The sequence below is a fragment of the Dreissena polymorpha genome, chromosome 13 (genome assembly GCF_020536995.1).
Source record: "Dreissena polymorpha isolate Duluth1 chromosome 13, UMN_Dpol_1.0, whole genome shotgun sequence".
Classification (NCBI taxonomy): domain Eukaryota; kingdom Metazoa; phylum Mollusca; class Bivalvia; order Myida; family Dreissenidae; genus Dreissena; species Dreissena polymorpha.
In genome coordinates, this window is record NC_068367.1 from 64,466,445 (window position 1) to 64,486,147 (window position 19,703).

The 19,703-nt window shown below is 34.5% G+C and overlaps 2 protein-coding genes across 2 annotated transcripts in view; both read left to right on the forward strand.

The window, feature by feature from the left end:
* Positions 1–9,761, forward strand: part of LOC127855577 (uncharacterized) — a 185,454-nt gene extending 175,693 nt beyond the window's left edge. The window contains exon 2 of the mRNA XM_052391310.1: positions 8,562–9,761. Within this exon, the coding sequence (XP_052247270.1) occupies positions 8,562–8,747 (186 nt within the window). The 3' untranslated portion in view covers positions 8,748–9,761. The remainder of the gene's footprint in view (positions 1–8,561) is intronic.
* The window catches only part of LOC127855578 (uncharacterized), a 246,130-nt gene that overhangs the window by 144,913 nt on the left and 81,514 nt on the right, over positions 1–19,703 (forward strand). The gene's annotated exons all lie outside the window — the stretch shown is intronic.

A 19,703-nucleotide genomic window follows, 5' to 3' on the forward strand; every position in this document is an offset into this window, starting at 1 on the left:
TTTGCTTCGCGCAAAACTGAACAAATATGTAAACGTGCAGAAGCGCAGACCATTGAAACCAACATGTATTGAACTGGCCTCTATTGCATGGTATCAGTTAACAGAAAGTCGATTGTATGCACAGACCGCCTTTTTTACCAGGTATCGGTTTACATTCATAATAGAAGAACTGTATTAACCAGACCGTTGGTTTCATATTTCCTCGTTCAATGAAATAACGACGGGCTTACTTTATAGTTATGAGTTAACACTCGTTGCTCATGGGATTTGTTTGTCAGACGTAAAAGATCTACTAAAATGAATTACTCAAAATTTATAAAACGACCTGTGTTCGCGTTTATATTAGCATGTACAACAATCGTTTCGTTACATGTAATGTACAAACCTTTCCTTAACAGTGCCCTGTTCGCGAAATATATCGATTCGTCGTCGTCGGCCAAAGACGAAAAACAAGATGTCAGTGAAGTTTCAAAATATAATGATTTTAATACAAGTCAAGTAAGAAGTACGCCAGTTACACCGAGGACGGACAAGTACAAACATACATGTTTGGCTTCGTTCAGCAACTGTGTTCGCATCTTTGACACTTCCGTGGATTATTCCCAAGTAAAGCAGATTCATAAATGCGTTGCGCTACGTATACCATCGCTTGCCAACACACCGATCTGTGTGTACGATCCAAAGATAGATATCTATGTTTCCAAATCCATAATTACAGGTGGAAATTGGGAAGGAGGTAACATATTGACAGTGATCGAGATTCTTCGTCGCAATCCAAATCTACTATTTTTAGATTTAGGATGTAACGTTGGTGTTTACACTCTGTCCATTGCAAAAACAGGACGAAAGGTCATCGCCCTAGATGCCAACCGGAAGAATCTCGAGATGCTGACAACGTCACTTAGGAAGGGAAATCTTACTAACATGGTTACTCTGATATGGAATGCTCTCTCAGACAAAGCTGAAACCGTTGGATTTAAGGAGGACTTAAGAAACATCGGTGGCCTGCAAATGTTGAGCGGTGTAAGCGATGCAGATGCGGTCAGTGAGGAAAAGAGCTCTGTTTCTATTGTTCTTGACGATTTAGTGCCTATGTTCAGAAACAAATCCTTGTTTATTAAAATGGACATAGAGACGTATGAACTCAAAGCAATGTTGGGTGGAAAGATATTCTTTAAAGAGGTTGACATTAAGTTTCTGTTTATGGAATGGTTCCACCACAAAGACAATGACGTTGGGACTAGGATTATACAGTTCATGACTGAAAGAGGGTATAAACCGTTCAACCCATTACAGACGTCATTCCCCCTGCAAATTGAAAATCGGAAGTCCTGGTCCGGTGATATAGTGTGGATTAAATAAATCATTTAGATCTATCTAATTCTGTGAGTAGCTTTATCGACCGGATTGATATGTCTTAAATATTGATTAATGGCAAATGTACCATCACACTCAGGTAACAAAATTATTTTGACAAATGTTAAGCAGGAAAGGTTTATGTTAATTTTTAATACGTGTCGTTCTTGGATCTCTCTGTACAATTGCATTCACTTTGGAACTTTGCGTCTCACTAAATATTGAAGGTTATGAAAGCACAAAAAGTCTACATATAATCTAGAATTTACAAAATGGTATGAGACAACAAATAAGTCACTTATTAACTTTGTCGTTTACAGATGATAATGTACTCTTGTGTTTATGATTTGTGTGACTTTTAACTGTTTTGGAAAATAAAACGTCCATTAAATAATAGCAAAATCACAGACATGTGATTCTGACAAGCAATATTTGATAAATCATATTATTTGCCATATTAAAGATAAATTTACTACTGTAAAACTTTTAACAGTGTATACATTGATTATTTTATGATTCTATTAAATTTAGATATACCGTAATTACTCTAATTTTTCGGACATTTAAAAATAAATCTTTTTTTTTCATGTCAGACAGTTTACATACGAGTTATTTTTTTAAATACGAGTGTCCGAAAAATTTAGAGACAGATACTTTATGTTTGTTTGTCAATTAATTATATTTAAATATAACCAATAATTAAATGTGCTATAATTGTATTGTGTTGTACTTTTCTTTCTCTACTTAAAATAAAAGCGCTGAAGTCACTGAATTTGTTCGCTATTGCATTATCGAAACTCAGAATTCAAAATTATGTTATAGCTTTTTATATCGCAAGTTTGAAATGAACACAACCCATTCAAATGTATAAAGAGTGTGTCTTAAAATACAGGTCGAGATGCGTGTAAACTGTTTATCCCTATATTTATGTTATAGGGATAACATAGACAAAATAACAACAATATGTCTCTTTTTTCGCAATTGTATACTGAATGATCAACCTTCTTTAGAATTTCGGTTGCCTTGCTAACGAATAACAAGCCTAGAATCATGTGCATGTTGTGCTATTTTTATCTAAATCGTTATCTATTTTCTTTAATTTTTTTAGCAACAAGTTTGCCGTCATGAAATATATTTAATGTATCATGACTTGTTGAGAGCCGGAATTGAATCATTTTCTAGGCCTAATTGATCCGCAGTTGCCAATTTGTATTCTATGTTTAAGTGGATTGAGTTGTTCAAACTTTGAAAAAGCTAGTAGCCCTGCTTTTTAGCCAAACTGATACTAACTGTTGAAATTGAGTTTCCTGGGCTTGAATCTACTGGCCCCATGCTAACAGGCAACCACTTAATCTGTAATTTATTCTCGATGTAAGATCTGACAGTGTATTGAACTCATTGCAAGTATGAATGCATTAAAGAGACCTTTTAGTTAAATGGACAAAATTAAAAGATTTAATAATTTGGATAGTTCTGTTGTTGTCGTTATATTTTTACATACTACGATGATTGCTTATAAATAAATAATATATATACAAGTATACAATATATCTCTCATTGTATGAGCAAGGATGGCCGAGTGGTCTAAACGATATACTTTTAATCCAGGGGTCAGTGGTTCGAGCCCAGTTGAGGGTAACATTTTTTGTTTCTTTAATTGTATTCTTGTTTTTTTTAAATATATATTTAAAGATCAAATGTTAAAATTTATCAATATTAGGCATTTAATGACAAACTGTGAAAAGGTCCCTTTTAGATGTTTACTAACAAATGCCACAAAGTACAAATTTAGAACGCATTGGTTGTTTATTTTATTTAAAAGTGATTTTGTTTATTTGCCATGTCAGCGAGGTTACTTTGAAGTTATTATCACGTTTATCTTCTTTTGTTTCAAATCATTAATACAAAAGATTATTTTAGCTTCATTTTGAAAAAACAAGGCTTTATGCATATGCATTAATTTCCATCCCCGTACCAGAGACTCGCTTTAAACGAAAAACGCCATAAAATCGGAAAATGTCGTCCTTAATTAGCTAATGGGCATTGCACAGGCTAATCGGGCTAATCTTATTTGACATTCAGTAAGCCCCGTTTTCCCTGAAAGCAGCCAAAATGTACAGATGTCAATAAAAAACTGGCCAATGTCGTCGCACAATCTGTTTAACACTAGACTGGCCAAAATCGTCACACAAGCTATTAAACACTATTGATAACATGCACACACTAGCTGTCTGCAGTGTACCAGTGATGAAGTATAAACAGGCAGATGCGGTGGTTATCGTTCCTAGCGTAGTTAAGAGCAGATTAACTTGCAAAACTCCCTCTACATTAGTTGTCCGCTAGCTCGAACAACTAAAATTCACTTAAGCAATGTCCTACCTAAAATCGTATATAAAAACGTTATAAAGCAACCATACTGCTTACTGAATACGATATAATTTCAAATGATCTTGGTTGAAATCGTTGTTTATTACAGGTATACATGGTAATCCACCCAATAACGCAATCGTAATGGTTCATTGCCCCCAGGACATTCATATTCCCATGACCTTAACCCGGTTGTAAAACTCAATGATCGAAGAGTCCCCAGATAAACGAAAACAGGACAGAAATCTTGTAAAATAACACTGTAAAATATACTTCCGAAATTTAGAGTCGTTTATAATGGACGAAAACCCGTACATTCGAAAATATAGTACAGGAAAAAAAAATGTTGGCTAAAAGAGGGTGTCCGAAAACATAGAAATATTACGGTAAGTAATTTGGTACCAAATGTAAGTATTTACATGAATCTGATCAATTATTATACAATCTTTACAAATTATATCTCCTTGTTATTAAACCAATAAGCAGATAACGATAATCAATCCACACTTAAATTAGTTTGATAACAAAGTTTGTTGACGGGATCTATTAATCATCTCATTTAAAAACGAACTATCGGGTTAGACTAATTAGTCCAACACTGTGCTGTGAGGCTTTATCAATCGCCTTTAATCGGGTGCCGATTGTACGGATTAAAAATAAATCGGGTGTCAAGTGTCTTGGTCGACAAATTTACGGTGTGCCGATTGTCCGCGAACGCAAAAAAAAACACACAGGGTTCTGATTAGACTGTTTACAGTCCGGCATTATTATTTAATCATTTTTATAAAGATAACGTTCTCATACTTCTTGTACTGTACGTATACTATACATATTTACGTTTTCTTATCTGCTTAAAATACATAATTGCATGCTTATTCAGCCAGAAGAGAAAAGGAGCTTTGATATTGTATTGAAATACATCTTAATAAGTAATTGTGAAATTAGAAAAAAAATCAGTCTGTTGACAGACTAGGTTCCGACTGTACGGGTGCCGTTTGTCCGGATACCGGTTATGGAATATAATATGGAATAAGTGCAAAAATTATAAATTAAAATTATAATTAAAAACAATGTGAGTACGTTAAAAGAACTGTTCGAAATTACATAAATATATAAAACAAACGGTAAAATGTCAGCCAGGTCAGACATTATTGTGTCGATAAAGTGTAAACCACATAAAAATTCAGTGCTCATTATCGATCACTGTTGCTAGTTGATCTATAAATCTATTGATTCGACCAATTTCAAAGAAGCGTATTTGCCTAGCACTTAAAACTGACGCAGTATGAATAGACTTGTGAAAATTGCATGCAACTTATCAATAATGCAAGCGAAAACTAAACTTTTCTACGTTCAGACCTGCAATATTCTATAAAATTTAACCCATGTTACACAGCTTTACTGTTTACTTGTCAAATGAAGCACTTTAACTTGAATGACCGTTTTCAAGCAGATATGTTTGTTTGTTTGCTGAGGTTAAACTATAGTTTTAGCTGGTTAAAGTCTTCAATATAATTACATTGATTTTACAATTTGTTATTTATCTTGATACTTTTTTCTCGACATAACACTAAATTGTGTTGTAATACAAACATAGGTCGTTCAAGTACATAAATACATAAATAAATAAAAACATATAATAACTTAACAAAATAAACAAAAACTAGAAATATGCCCATAGATGGCTAGAAATAGAAATGAATGGCTGCGACGGACATAATGTGTACATAAAGCCTATTTTCTAATTTCGACATTGGTTTTAAGCCAGCACCATTGTTGATGCATACAAAACATGGTTTCGACATTTTCATAGATTTGCCTTGTTTTTTTTAATCCTATCACGCACAATATACACGAACACTATTACTATTACATTTGAATGACTATTCACAAATGTAAAAAGTAATGGACTGTTTGAATTGTTAAAGAGAGTCAAATTACAAAACACTTTTCCTGTAAAAGAAAACAACTGCAGATGAAATTAACAACAATCAAAACTAAAAAGGGTTATACATCACTTTTAACGGTACATTTCATGTTGGCTTGGGGATTCGAATGGGCCTATGTTTGATTCGAGAGACATAGCACATATTAACGATATCGAACAGTTACTCATTTTCTAGGAGTATGGCTTCAGTGGTTCTACAGATAACGTGTCCTCAAGGTGGTCATTTGTGGTAAGTTATATATATAAGAAGAAAGAAAGATTTTAGACAAATACAAAATGTAACACCCATCGCACTACCTAGTAAGTCAAGTTAATAGGAGGTCATTAGTTAAGACTTGAACGTGAACCAGCTGGTTTTGACTGTAAATATGTCTTTTTTTAGTATTACTTACCAATACATGACCACAAACAAGGATAGCGTGTTGCGCGTATCACCTGGTTCACTATCTCAAAGATTGAACTTAAAAATCAAATAACTTATTCGGTGATAAACAGTTTTTCCGGACTGTGACTTTGTCATTCATCATGCGATTCAAATACTTGAATATAAGAGTATGAAGTGTTGCATTAAACACCTGCCTCGAAACCTCAAAGGTCTAAGTCAAATGATACAGTTTGCCATTAAAAATATTGTCGGAGCTTCCCCGCACTGTAATATAGTGCACTTTTATAATATCTCACCACATATCACTATCGTTATAAGATGACTTGTCGCGTGTGGAACCCTCATCCTTCCTTTAGGGCACACTTTGAGGTTCAAAGTTCAATGTTTCCTATTTCCGAACTATTCTGTTCTCGTATATCATGTAATTTTAAAATGATAAAAAACCTACTACCAACTAGACGAGACAGCATTTGCGTGTAAACCTGGCTCCCAGCAGTTGAAAAAAAGGTCAAATTCACCCTTTTATGCCTAGTGGACTCTCCCATCCTTCTAAATTGGATCAATTTATTTCCAAAATTAGGGATGTCTAGTATATTAATTTCTATTTTTAAAATATTTTTTACAGAAATTCCTTTAAGCAAACAGCGCAGACCCTGATGAGACGCCGCATCATGCGGCGTCTCATCTGGGTCTACGCTGTTTTCCAAGGACTTTTTTTCTAGATACTAGGCATAAATTGGTTAAGAAGATTGCTAAGTTTTGTCATAAACATCTGTAACTGTCTCATTCATCATGCAATGTGTATTTGTTAAGTGTTGTTATTTCTCTATTTTAGAATCTAGGTTCAGGTTTTTTTGCTTTGAGCTGATCATCAGTAACTAAGAGATTGAAAATAACACTTTAAAACTCACCAAAGGGCTATACGTGTGTACCAAAACATCTTATAAATTTGGTCGTTTTGAAACCAAACTATCTAAATTAAGAAAACCAATCAATCACATTGCCTCAATAAAGCAACCAACAAGCTATCTAATGGTCAAATGTGACATGTGACCCCTTAGCGAAGGTAGAAGGTAGAAAACTGATGATTCACGCGAAACGCTGTCAACTCATGGTGGTTGGTCATGGTAAATACTTTTAAATTACATGATGAGCGGTCCGAACAAGATGTTTTATGACCAAAGTTCATAATTGACCTTCAAGTCGGACATTGACCTTTGCGGTAGGGACGTGATTATTCCCATGAATGCCATTTGTGTTTTTAATTATTTGAAATATATAAATGACAAGTAACAGTCTGCATAAGCTATTGTGTGGAAAAATTTGACTTTAAACCTCTCAGTGTGATCTTGACTGTTGAAGTTAAGACAATGGTCTTCTTATGAGGGTTTTTCTTACTATGATATCAAATATCTTCTACAGTTTAAATGTGCTGACAGTGTTTAACAAGTGCGTATTTCCTATCTTATTTGTTATTAACCGTTAACCACTCAGAACATGCAAAAACATATCCTCTATAGCGTAAATTTACAAATAATCTTTAACAGCAAGTTATACCATATCGGATATTCTACCAACCGTCGATCACTTAAACTTAATATCAGACGCCCCAAGCGGAGTTTTATAAATTTTACATTAACTAGAAACAAGAAACCACACGACTCGTATATTGTGGCAATGTTTCATATTAAAAACATGAGACGGAAATTATTTACATTGATTTTAATCTGTGCGTGTGTTGTAGTTTTTATACTTTTTTTAAATGCACCGAAATACAAATTATGGTCCACTGGGTTCTCAATTGCGACAAGTAATAGCGTCAATGTTTCAGTTGTGCAGAAGAGTGTTATTATTACGTCGTCAACAAGTTGTATGCCAGGCTATGACAACTGTGTGCGCGTGTTTGACACGTCTGTGGATTATTCAAGTGCAAAGCAGATTCATAAATGCGTTGCGCTGAGGATTCCATCAGTCAAGAACACTCCCATTTGTGTTTACGATCCTGCGATGGATATTCATGTTTCTAGAAGTATAATAGCCAATGGAAATTGGGAAGTTGGAAACATACAGAAAGTGCTAAGCATACTTCAAAACGACCCACGTTTAGTATTCTTAGACCTCGGTTGCAACGTGGGTGTGTATACCCTTGCCGTAGCTAAGTTTGGTCGACCAGTGACCGCTCTTGATGCCAACAGGAAGAACCTTGAGATGCTGACTACGTCACTTCAGAAGGGAAATATTACTGGAATGGTAATGCTGATCTGGAACGCGCTCTCTGACAAAGCTGAAACAGTTGGATTTAAGGAGGACAACAGAAATATCGGCGGCCTTCAAATGGTGAGCGGAGTATCCAACACAACAGTGTTAGGTGATTCAAATAGCTCTGTTGCCATTGTACTAGACGATTTAGTGCCGTTGTTCAGAAATAAGTCTGTGTTTATAAAAATGGACATAGAAACGTACGAGCTCAAGGCAATGATGGGAGGAAAGAAATTCTTCGAACAGGTCGATGTTAAGTATTTGTTTATGGAATGGTTTCACCATAAAAACTCAGAGGTTGGAAGTAAAATAATACAGTTTATGACAGAAAAAAAGTATACACCGTTCAACCCACTGACATCAGAGCCGTTGAAAATTAAAAGTCGGATGTCCTGGTCTGTAGATATAATATGGATAAAGAATACAAACTAAGTCAGCTGGCAGTTTTATAGAACGTTATGTGATTGCAAGGCTCAATTGTTCATGGAATTGTTGTGTGGCTATCGACAAATGACTTTTTTATATACAGTTCGTCATTACCTAGATGTCACATTGAATAAGCAGTCACCTGGTTAACGTGATACGAATTTATTTCTCCCGACATAAATAGTCATTATTTAACCTGTAATTTACGTTAGCATTTTGCCTTCAACAAGGAAGCAGCAGACAGAATTGTGTATTTAACAAACTCAAGCGGTAACCAGATATCTGATTACAGGAGCAGGTTATGTTCTTTCAGTCCCATGCATGTCCCAAATAATTGCTAGTTATCAGTTCGCGTATTAGCCTATTGCTTCACACGATAATGACATTGTGCGAGAGATAATTTAAACTGTCACAACACGAGTTTTCCGCGTGGTTAGAAACGAACACGCTCCATTGCAATCAAAATCAATACTTTTCAATATGACTATTTATTATCCTCTAATATCTTTGTTGGCAAAATTTCAAATGATGACAATGACATTGATTTACGCGCGCCTACTGAGATAAGCAATGTTTGTATTTTGTTTTGTATAAAATGTAATTTGTATTTGAAATCTTTATGTTTATATTTTAAACAATTAGAATTAAAGGTCATTCCTCTATTTTTAGCCCCTTAATTTGACCACGTTATTGTCTGCTTCGCATTTGTAAGACTGTATAAGTCATGACGGTATATTTATTTCAATGTCAACGTACGCTTCACTGCCATTCATTAATAATAATTACTCCATTCGTTGATTATAATTACCTTAACTTAACACATTGGTGTGCGTTTTTACATGCGTTGGAAGTGCACATCGATTTGTTAAGGAATTGATATTCCTTTAGTCTTATCATAAAAATAAAGGTTCGCAGTTGTTATGTTTCATTTGTTTGAACATTGATATTGATATCCATGTGTTGTCTTCAATACAACGTTACAGTTACATTAATCAATTTAAATAAAACAAACTTGTTATACCGTTGATTTATATTTTTCGAAAACTATTCGACTTCACATGATTTCAGTCGTATCTGAGATACGTATTTGCACCTTAGGAATCCCTAACCATAGACGGCAGTATGCAGACGAGAAACCATATGAATGATATCACTGTTGACACGAAATATATTATTTACATTTTCGGATGACTTCAACTGTTTCAACCGAAACAAACATAACCTTAAATGACCTCGTGACTTGAGCTAAATCGCTTCTTTCAAGGATTTAAGGTTTTTGAATGGGGTGAAATATCATCCTAGATAACGTGGTTAAAATATGTATCCCTAAGTATTACAGGAACAGTTCTGTGTACTAACTCGTTTATATACGTGTTTACCAAATTACTTAAAGTCTGAGTCAATACCATAACATTAAATATAACTTATTTAACATAACAATATGGCTTTCTTTCTTCCAATAATGCCAAGCATTAAACTAACAAATGTTCATAAATCGTACGTGCATTGTTTAACTTTTCATGTCATCGTTATAAATAAAACATACAAACATTCCTTTAAGACTTAGTATTGCAAGAACGCGTTAGAATCTCTATATATATAACACTGTGCAAATGTGTAGGTCATCGCCATTTTTTCTGTAACGACATATATATCTGCCTTTTTGTAACAGTTGATGGTATGATTGAAGTTTGCAAAAGGACAAATATTGTTTGCAGATTAATACTGTAAACTCAAAAAACAACTTTCAAAGGGCACATAGTTTCATGTCCGTCACGCTAAGAACCCTTTGATAAAAGATCTGCGACCGCTTGTCATTCGGCTTCAAACATTTTGGCCTTTTGACATTGTCACATTTATTGTTTAATCGTGTATGCTGTATGAACTAAAGAACGCATGGATGATTCCACAGTGGAACATATCTTCAACTGCAGAGTTATCATTGAGAAACACCTGTATTACCGATTCGACCTCTTCCATAATTTGATCGCCTTTAACAAAATTTTCGACCGCGCGTGGCATTTAAGGTTCATGTAGAGGCTTCATTTTGAAAAATGTGGGACCCCTAGCATTGAACTCAAATTTGACTAAAGGAAGAGTGCCACATTGAAAATGTATACATATATGCTTTAAAGGATTTTTTTCCTTCAAACTGCTACCAATTTTGTACATCAACGTATCATAACATCCACAAAATCAATCAAAATACAAAGCGATTTTAACACTAACATAAACATTATTTTCAAAAATCTGAATCATGTTTATTCCACGTATTTCGGCGGAAAATTATATAACTAGTGAATAATATCGACATTGACGAGGGCAAGTTACGCTTAAATAGTAAAAAAAGTTTACATATCTAGAAATATCAAAACTCGAACACATGTCATTTCATCACCATGGGGGAGGCCATTTTTAAATCAATAAAATAGAAAGAAACATGCTAAAAACTCATTCATCGCCTAATTGACATTCCAAACGGTTGACGATGACAAATGCATTGGATTGTAATCTTTCCGTTGATGTTTGCAAACTGCACGATCAGACCTCATAAACACTCAAAAGAATAACTATGTAAGAAGCATTTCACCAATGTTTACAATCGTTGTCGAATCACACGACATATATTATTGCGCATAAAATATTACGCTTACAGACTGATAGAAAGATCGATACGTAACTCTGTTCAATACATCACGGTATACTATTCTATAGATAATATATAATAATACATCGCTTTAACAATCTAAAAGTAGAAATAATTCTTTTAAACGGAGTTTTTAATAACGAAAGTGAAAACAACGGAAGTTGGATGGATAGTCTGTGAGATGCACTTCGGCTCCAGAAAAACAATACAAATAAACTAAAAAAGACGTGTGGGGGACAATTTTCAGCTGGATAATATTTGTAATAAGGTAAGTGATGATATCTCTACGTGGTCATTTCTATTATTTAGTGCGATCTCTTGCTGATTAATGTTAAAAGTTGTTTTACTAGTTGCCACCCAACTGTCAAAATAAGTATTGTGTTTTCTCAGGTATGTGTATACACATACCCGTTTTTCTCACCACTGCACGTGGTTTCGACCGATTTGTTTTGCACGTTTTTTCTACGGATCACAGCGATGGCCACGCTTTCAAAATGGGTAGAAGGAATAGAAATATAAAATCAATCGTTTGCCAATTTCTTTTTATTCCTTTACAATTTTAAATGTCGTCTGCAATCTATTTCAATTTGAGATGGTTTAAAATTTGCAATTTGGTTGAGAGGTAAATAACACAATTGTTAAGCCTTTGAAATAGAATTGTGACTCTTATTATCCACCATACCTGGATTTTTAAAAAGTAGTTACGTTTTAGTTATTTTTAGAACTTTGTTTAGGATATTTATCCAAAAAAGGCAGTTGAATAAAAACTCATTTGTTGTTTTATGACAATAATTTTCTGTGAAATGTTGCTAACTTGACCTTGTATATGTATATAGCTTTGTATTTATTCCACTTAAGGTAGTGCATATCCTTCCTAACTTTAGATTGAGATTTTGTAAATTAGTGTAAAAATATATTAGTTTTAAACCAAAATATGAATAAAGCACACAAATATTGACTGTCAAAAATGTGTTTATGTTATTCTATCCGTCTTTAGCTTTAAAATGATATATAGTTTGACCATATTGTACCACATTCAATGAAGAAAAACCAAAGCGAAGTTTTAATGAATTTTATCCCCCCCCATGAACCTTAAACCTATTCATTTCTCGAAAGGGTTCGATATTGATATTGATACGCATCCATTTCAGTACTTCTCAATGAGCAGATGGTCGACTTCTTTTAAACTTCAATGAGCGTCTGTCAGGAATATCTGCTCCCACGGACTGTTTAATCTTTTCCTAAAGAAGATAATTCAGAGGACCTTCCAAGTACTTTTCAGTAACCCTACCGAAGGATGGCAACAGTACCACTGAGGTCCGAATAAGAATTGCCATGGCAACCGAAGCGATATCCAGACTGAGCAGGTTGTGGACATGCATGTCCATCAGATTTCCCACCAACTAGAGGCTCTACACATCCCTGGTAGACTCCATAGTACTGTTTGGCTGCTTGACCTGGACGCTTTGCGCGGGCACAAAATGCATGATACAGGCCTTTGCACACAAGTGTCTCCGAATAATGCCCCGCATATCCTTCATTTCAGGAAGCACAAGACCAAGAGCTATAATTGGCCCACAAGAACCCCTCTTTGTCAGTCAAAAAAAAGCTGGCTTTGTTCTGATACGTCACCTGGCACGACTCATTGTGCAGGACTGTGCTCCAGGAAACGCTACATGAAGGTCGCCGTCGAGGCTATCAGACGAAAAGCTGTATGGACAATGTTATAGAGCGAACGTCCCTCCCGATGGGTGAGCTAATCACTGCAGCTCATAACAGACCTGTAACTGTGGAGGATATTTATGTCGTCACTTATTGCACTCCAACAGTCAGACCGGTCAAGGGAATGAGGATTTTCAAGACATAAGAAGTCATAAAGATAAAGAATGGCAATTTAATGTAAGAAAAGAAACACATAGTGTTTTTGTACACACACACACGAGTTATAACGTTGCTAAGTATACAAATTATTTGCGTTGAACTGTGTTATTAGAACATCTTTTATACAAGTATGCTATGATATTGTTTGTACCTAAAATATCTGCAGTACCTTCTAGTGGATCGAGATCACCTGCAACAGTAAACACAGTTCACCGAAAATGATTATGCAAACTCCGTTTAGAACGGAAGCAGCGTAGCTCGTTCCTTTATACTCGAAACAAACCAAATGAATAATGTATGTATTCACACGTATTATAATAAAACACCGTGGTATTACACTTTCGGCAAAGGAGCACAACCAAGATAGTCATCGATCTATGTTGTAGTTGATTGTCCTTTCCAACGCAGCGGGTTTTCGTTGCTCTATGATGTAAATTGAGGTGACATAAACTTACATTGGAAACGTTGCAAAGAATGCATACATTAATCTTGTGTAAAAATCAAATGTGTAGGAGTCCTAAGGATTATATACGAACATGTGTAGGAGAATGACATACTTCATAATCAAGGCACAAATTCATTTATTAGATTGAGGCCTCTTTTGATTATGTTTTTATTTAAATGTGTTACATACATGTTATTTGTTAAGATCTATCAATCTTTTAAGTGTTTTCAGCATCCTACTATCATACTAGGTGTCTTTTAGATTGTGTCTGCCTTAACCCGTTCATGCTTTTAGTTTTATTAAAACAATATTTACATTAAGTTGATAAAAACTTACATAGGATCTGCAAATTAAAATTTATAATAAAACTCTTCATCATACATATGGGATTCAAATATGGTTTGGAAACGCATTTACTGACTTTGGGTGATGCAGATAATGTTCGGTCAGTTGTTCGATTAGCAAAATTTAATTTGGAAACCACATCCTGTGTTTGTTTTACTTTATATCACAAATCTATACGAAGATAACAAGTTGTGTTATAAACACGGTATGCATATTAAACCAATTGGCAAGACTAGTGATAAGCCAGCAAAGTTATCTCTACTGAGCACATATTCGGCTATACTGCCAAATAGGTTCACCTGTCCGCTGCTGGATATGGGAAAAACACTGCAATTTAATAGTTAGGTATACACATTTGTTGTTTGTACATACATAAACTATGAATTATGTGATATTAAATATGCTAAACTCGTCGTTTTCATATATTTATAACTCACTAACTGGTTTCAAAAATGTGCTGTTGTTTTTATTTCATTTGAATGTTAAAATTGTAAGACTTACAGCAATATATTATGTATGTATAGTCAATTTAAAGTATTCAAAAATTTACATCTTTAAATACAACATTATTTGCAATGTATTTCACAATAATTAAATGTTAAAAACTAGCTAAACTAGATAATGAAAATATTTATTTCATAAATACAGAATACACACTTAATTGAGATGCACAAACATCATTTAAATGCAGGTTTTTATGTTAATATATCGACTTACATGTGGAAACATTAACACGATTTTTAATAGACAATATGTGTCCCAATGTATGTAATTTAAAGAAACTGAAATACTCAAGTCAATTGACTATATTGAACTGTTATGTATAATGATGTGATTTTCTCACAGCCTTGTGATTAGTTTGACGGTAATCATGAAGAAAATTTTTACATAACATGTATTTCCTCACGATATATAGCTTAGTAAACAATTATATCAATTGTGTGGAAACCTGTTTTTAACCTTTTATTGGTTTTTCGCCTTACACCATAGTGTTTTTCCAAGTCAAACTAAACTGAATTATCCGGCCATACACATGTTCACATGTTCAACATTTGACGATTTCTGCTATAGTTACAAAAAGTTTCTTCACATTACTTCGAGATTATGCTGAGCATGAGTCTATTTCATGTGAATACCACACAATTTTGATGGCTACGAAATACAATATAAAGGATAATAGTAGTATTAACTTCATAAAATGACATCCATTATTGTTTTAAAACACGCTTGACTTTTGGGCATGTAAGCTATATGCTTAAAAACAAATCTTCAATAACTGTTAAATGGTTACAAATGCAAGCTAACATACATACATTTGTTAGTAATATACTAGCTAGAGAATATATTATATACCAGCTCCTTGCACAAAACATTTCAATATCTATTAAATGAATATTTAAATTATTTAATTTATATATAATTATGCACCTTATTGCTGAAAGCACAAAGGATATAGTCGACTGGTTGGAATAGAATTGTTAATAAAATGCCGATATAAGTATATCAATATTAGATATGTATTTACTGTGTAATGCAATATAATTAACTTAAAAGTTCAGGGCACCGACAAACGTGTATAACTAAATACCGAAAGTATTATATATATAATGTGAGCTTTAGAACCTAATACACCTGAAATTAAAAAAATGACTTGTTACTCATATGTGTGAAGTGATTTGAAGCCACACCCCTTATTTGGTATATAAAATGAAAGTATAAATAAGAAACATATTTTTTTCTATGCAAATTAGAATATATCTGGTGGTTACAAGGTAAAAATCCGTATTTTTGCACTTTAAAATTTAAAATAATCGCGTTTGTCGAAATGAATGGACGTATACGTCTTAAAATCCTACTTTTGTTTTGAAAAGCGGTACCGTTTGAAAAAAAAATTACTTGCTAACTAGGCTTTAGATTTAATTTTATCTATGCCAATTAGAATATATATCTGCTGGTTGTAAGGTAGAAAGCCGTCGTGTTTTACGCTTTTAAACTTAAAAATACTCGCGTTTGTCGAAATCAATGGACGTATACGTCTAGAAATCCTACTTTCGGTATTAAAAGCGGCACCAATTGAAAAATAATAAATTACTTGCTAACTTGGCAATAGATTAAATGCAATTTTGGACACTTTCAATTTGTATCTATAAAAATTGATTAACACGTATTTAATTTCAAAGTCAAGGGCAAGGTGTGTTGCTTTCAATGATCATCAAATACACAAATACAGAAAGTGTAGTTCGTAATTGTTGTTAAATGTCAAATACATACAGATTATAGTTTCTTCCTTCAAACTAAACTGTTAAACTACAGAATGTTAACTTCTTTATCTCCTATTTATTAGTTGTTCGCGTTAGCAAGTTTTGCAAGTCAGTCTGCTGTTAACTACGCTAGGAACAATAACCACCGCATCTGCCTGTTTATACTTCACCACTGGTACACTGCAGACAGCAGTGTGTGTATGTTATCAATAGTGTTTAACAGCTTATGCGACGACATTGGCCAGTCTAGTGTTTTTCAGCTTATGCGACGACATTGGCCAGTTTATCATTGACCTCTGTACATATTGGCTGCTTTCAGGGAAAACGGGGCTTGATGCATGTCAAATAAGACAAGCCTGTGTACACTGATTGGCCTGTGAAATGCACACAAGTTAATCAAGAACGACACTTTCTGATTTTATGGTCCGTTTTGCTTATAGAGAGTCTCTGGAACTGGGATGACAATTAATGAATATGCATTAAGACCTGTTTTCCCAAACTGAAGCTTAAATAATCTTTTTTATTAATGGTTTGAAAAAAAGATAAAAGTGATAATAACTTCAAAGAAACCTTGCTGACAATACAAATAAACAAAATCACTGTTAAATTAAACAAGAGCTGTCACCATAGGATGACTTATGCCCCCTATAAACGCTTGATAGAAGTTATGAGCTTTTTTCGAAACCTAAACGCAGATTTCGAAACCTTAACGCGGACCCTAAGTTCAAGGTCAATGTCACAAGGGTCAAACTTTGTGTGCGTATGAAAAGGCCTTGTCCATATACACATGCATGCCAAATATGAAATTGCTATCTGAAGCGACATAGAAGTTATGAGCATTTTTCGAAACCTAAACGCAAAGTGTGACGGACACACGGACAGACGGACGGACGGACAGTCCGATCACTATATGCCCTCCTTTGGGGGCATACTAAAAAAACAATGAGTTCTACATTTTTACCTTATGGCATTTTTTAGTAAACATCTAAAAGGGACCTTTTTACAGTTTGTCATAAAATGCTCAATATTGATAAATGTAAACATTGGATCTGAAAGGCTCCATAAAAATTAAAAATATAAAATTTAAAAAAAAGTTATCCTATCCTGGGCTCGAACCACTGACCCCCGGTTACATAAAAGTGTATCGTTTAGACCAATTGGCCATCCTTGCCCATACAATGAGAGATGTATTGTATACTTCATATGTAAAAGCAATCATCGTAGTATGAAACAAAATATAACGACAACAACAAAACTCTCCACTATTAAATCGTCTAATTTTCTCAATTTACCTTAACGTGATAAGATCCCTTTAATGTCTTCAGACTTGCAAATGAGTTCAATACACTGTCAGATCTTTCATCATGAATAACTTACAGATTAAGTGGTTCAGTAAGGGGCCGGTAGATTTAGACCAGGGAACTCAATTTCAAAAGTTGGTTACAGTTGGGCTAAAAAGCAGGGCAACTAACTTTTTCAAAGCTTGAACAACTCAATCTAATTAAACATAGAATATAAATTGGTGATTGTGGATGAAGTATACCTAGGAAATGATTTAATTCCGGCTCACAACAAAACATGACAGGGCCGTATGCAGGATATTTTGACTGCGGGGAGGGGGGTCCCAAGCGGGGAGGGTGCGGGAGGGGCCTCCCCTTCCGAATTTCAAGTTTTTCTTAATTTGGCACTTTTTAAGGTGAATTTTTATGCTTTAAAAAACTTATTTCGTGATATAAATTTATGACATATAACATGTAAATCATCAACTTTCTGAAGTCTAGAGCTTTACAGATTGGTGTGAAATTCACACCGATGTTTAAAACTTTGTATTTCAGAAATGTGTGATGTTTGATGAAGAAGGAATGCAAACTTTAAAAATCAAACAACTGTATTAAGAAATGTATAACAACGTATGACTGACATATAACCATAATATTATTTTCTCTTTGAATTCAAATTTCCTCTAAAGTTTCATAATAAATTCGTAATAAAATGTTTATCATCTACTACACATTTTCACTTTCACCTTCATCAACACAGATTAACCATCACAATCGTCTACAACTCCGACATTTGTTAGGAATTTTCTCTATAATAACCGTTTTCCGGAGGTTTTTTAAGAAACGCTTTCAGATATTGAGCAGATTTTTGGCATCCGGAGAGGCGCCCCCTCGGAGAGGTGCTCCCCGGAGAGGTGCCCCCTAATTTTAAGGGGGCAGAGAGGTGCCCTCCAAGCAAATCTGGAGGGGCGGTAAAGTGCCCCATGTCAGAATTTAGTAGGCGGATATCTGCCCCCTCACAATAATTTAAATGGCGGATAAATGCCCCCATTGGGACTTTCATCTGTTCCAGTTTGCAATCAACCCAGACACTAACCGTAAGAACAATTCGCAATTTATCGCACCACCTTGTGCATTTCCATGTGCAATGGCGCCAAGACGTATGGGGCGAACAGAACAACTGCTGCAGAGAAGAAGCAAGCCCGAAAGGCCCGTGTTGCAAGCCCAACTGGAGACGTCCCTCCTCTTTGTACAAGAATATTCCGTGCCAGGATCGACCTCAGCAGCCATTTGCGCACACACAGACAAAGCCAGTCCCAGACCTAAAGATGACTTGAGTGGTCCTAGTCGAGTCGACGGACGAACGAACGAATGAACAATCCAAATTGCTAACGAAATAATTTAGAAACAAATAAATGTATTTATGTACAATAATTTATATCGTAGGATTTGATGGATTGTAATAAATATCAATGTTAAATGGATACTTCATGTGTTTACTTCTATCCTTATCGCAATATTTGATGAATGAGCAATGTCACTATCAATTAAAGTATGCTACTAATCATTATATTCTTTGTTAACTTCTGTCATCACCTTATTTTCATCATACTTAATCTATGTATTTTACTTATGTTATTTTGTATTTTGCTTCAGATGGGGGATAAAGTAATATGTGAATCGCGCTCTGAGAAACAAACCTTTATTGGTTAATCACATAACAAGTAACATATGAGTCATTAGTAAGATACCGTTCGCGAACTGTAGATTCTACTTTTGTGCAAAAAAATAAATAATAAAGTATGGACATGACATGATTACTTGACATTGCACATGTTCACGCTATTTCCGCGCGTTCTTGTTGCAGAAAAGCATCAAATATATGCATTTTCAGTTGAGCCCAATGTTAGGAATTGATAGTAATAGTTTACCGGGACTGAATGAGCATTTTCACATGTTGTATGATAATGTTCAATTAGTTTCATTTAATTAAAATCATGACCATACCGATTACAAACTTTTTTTAATAGACGCCGCAGACGGCGAATGTTTAGATTCTCAATCAAAACTTTTTCAATATGGCGAGAAATCTTTTCACATTTT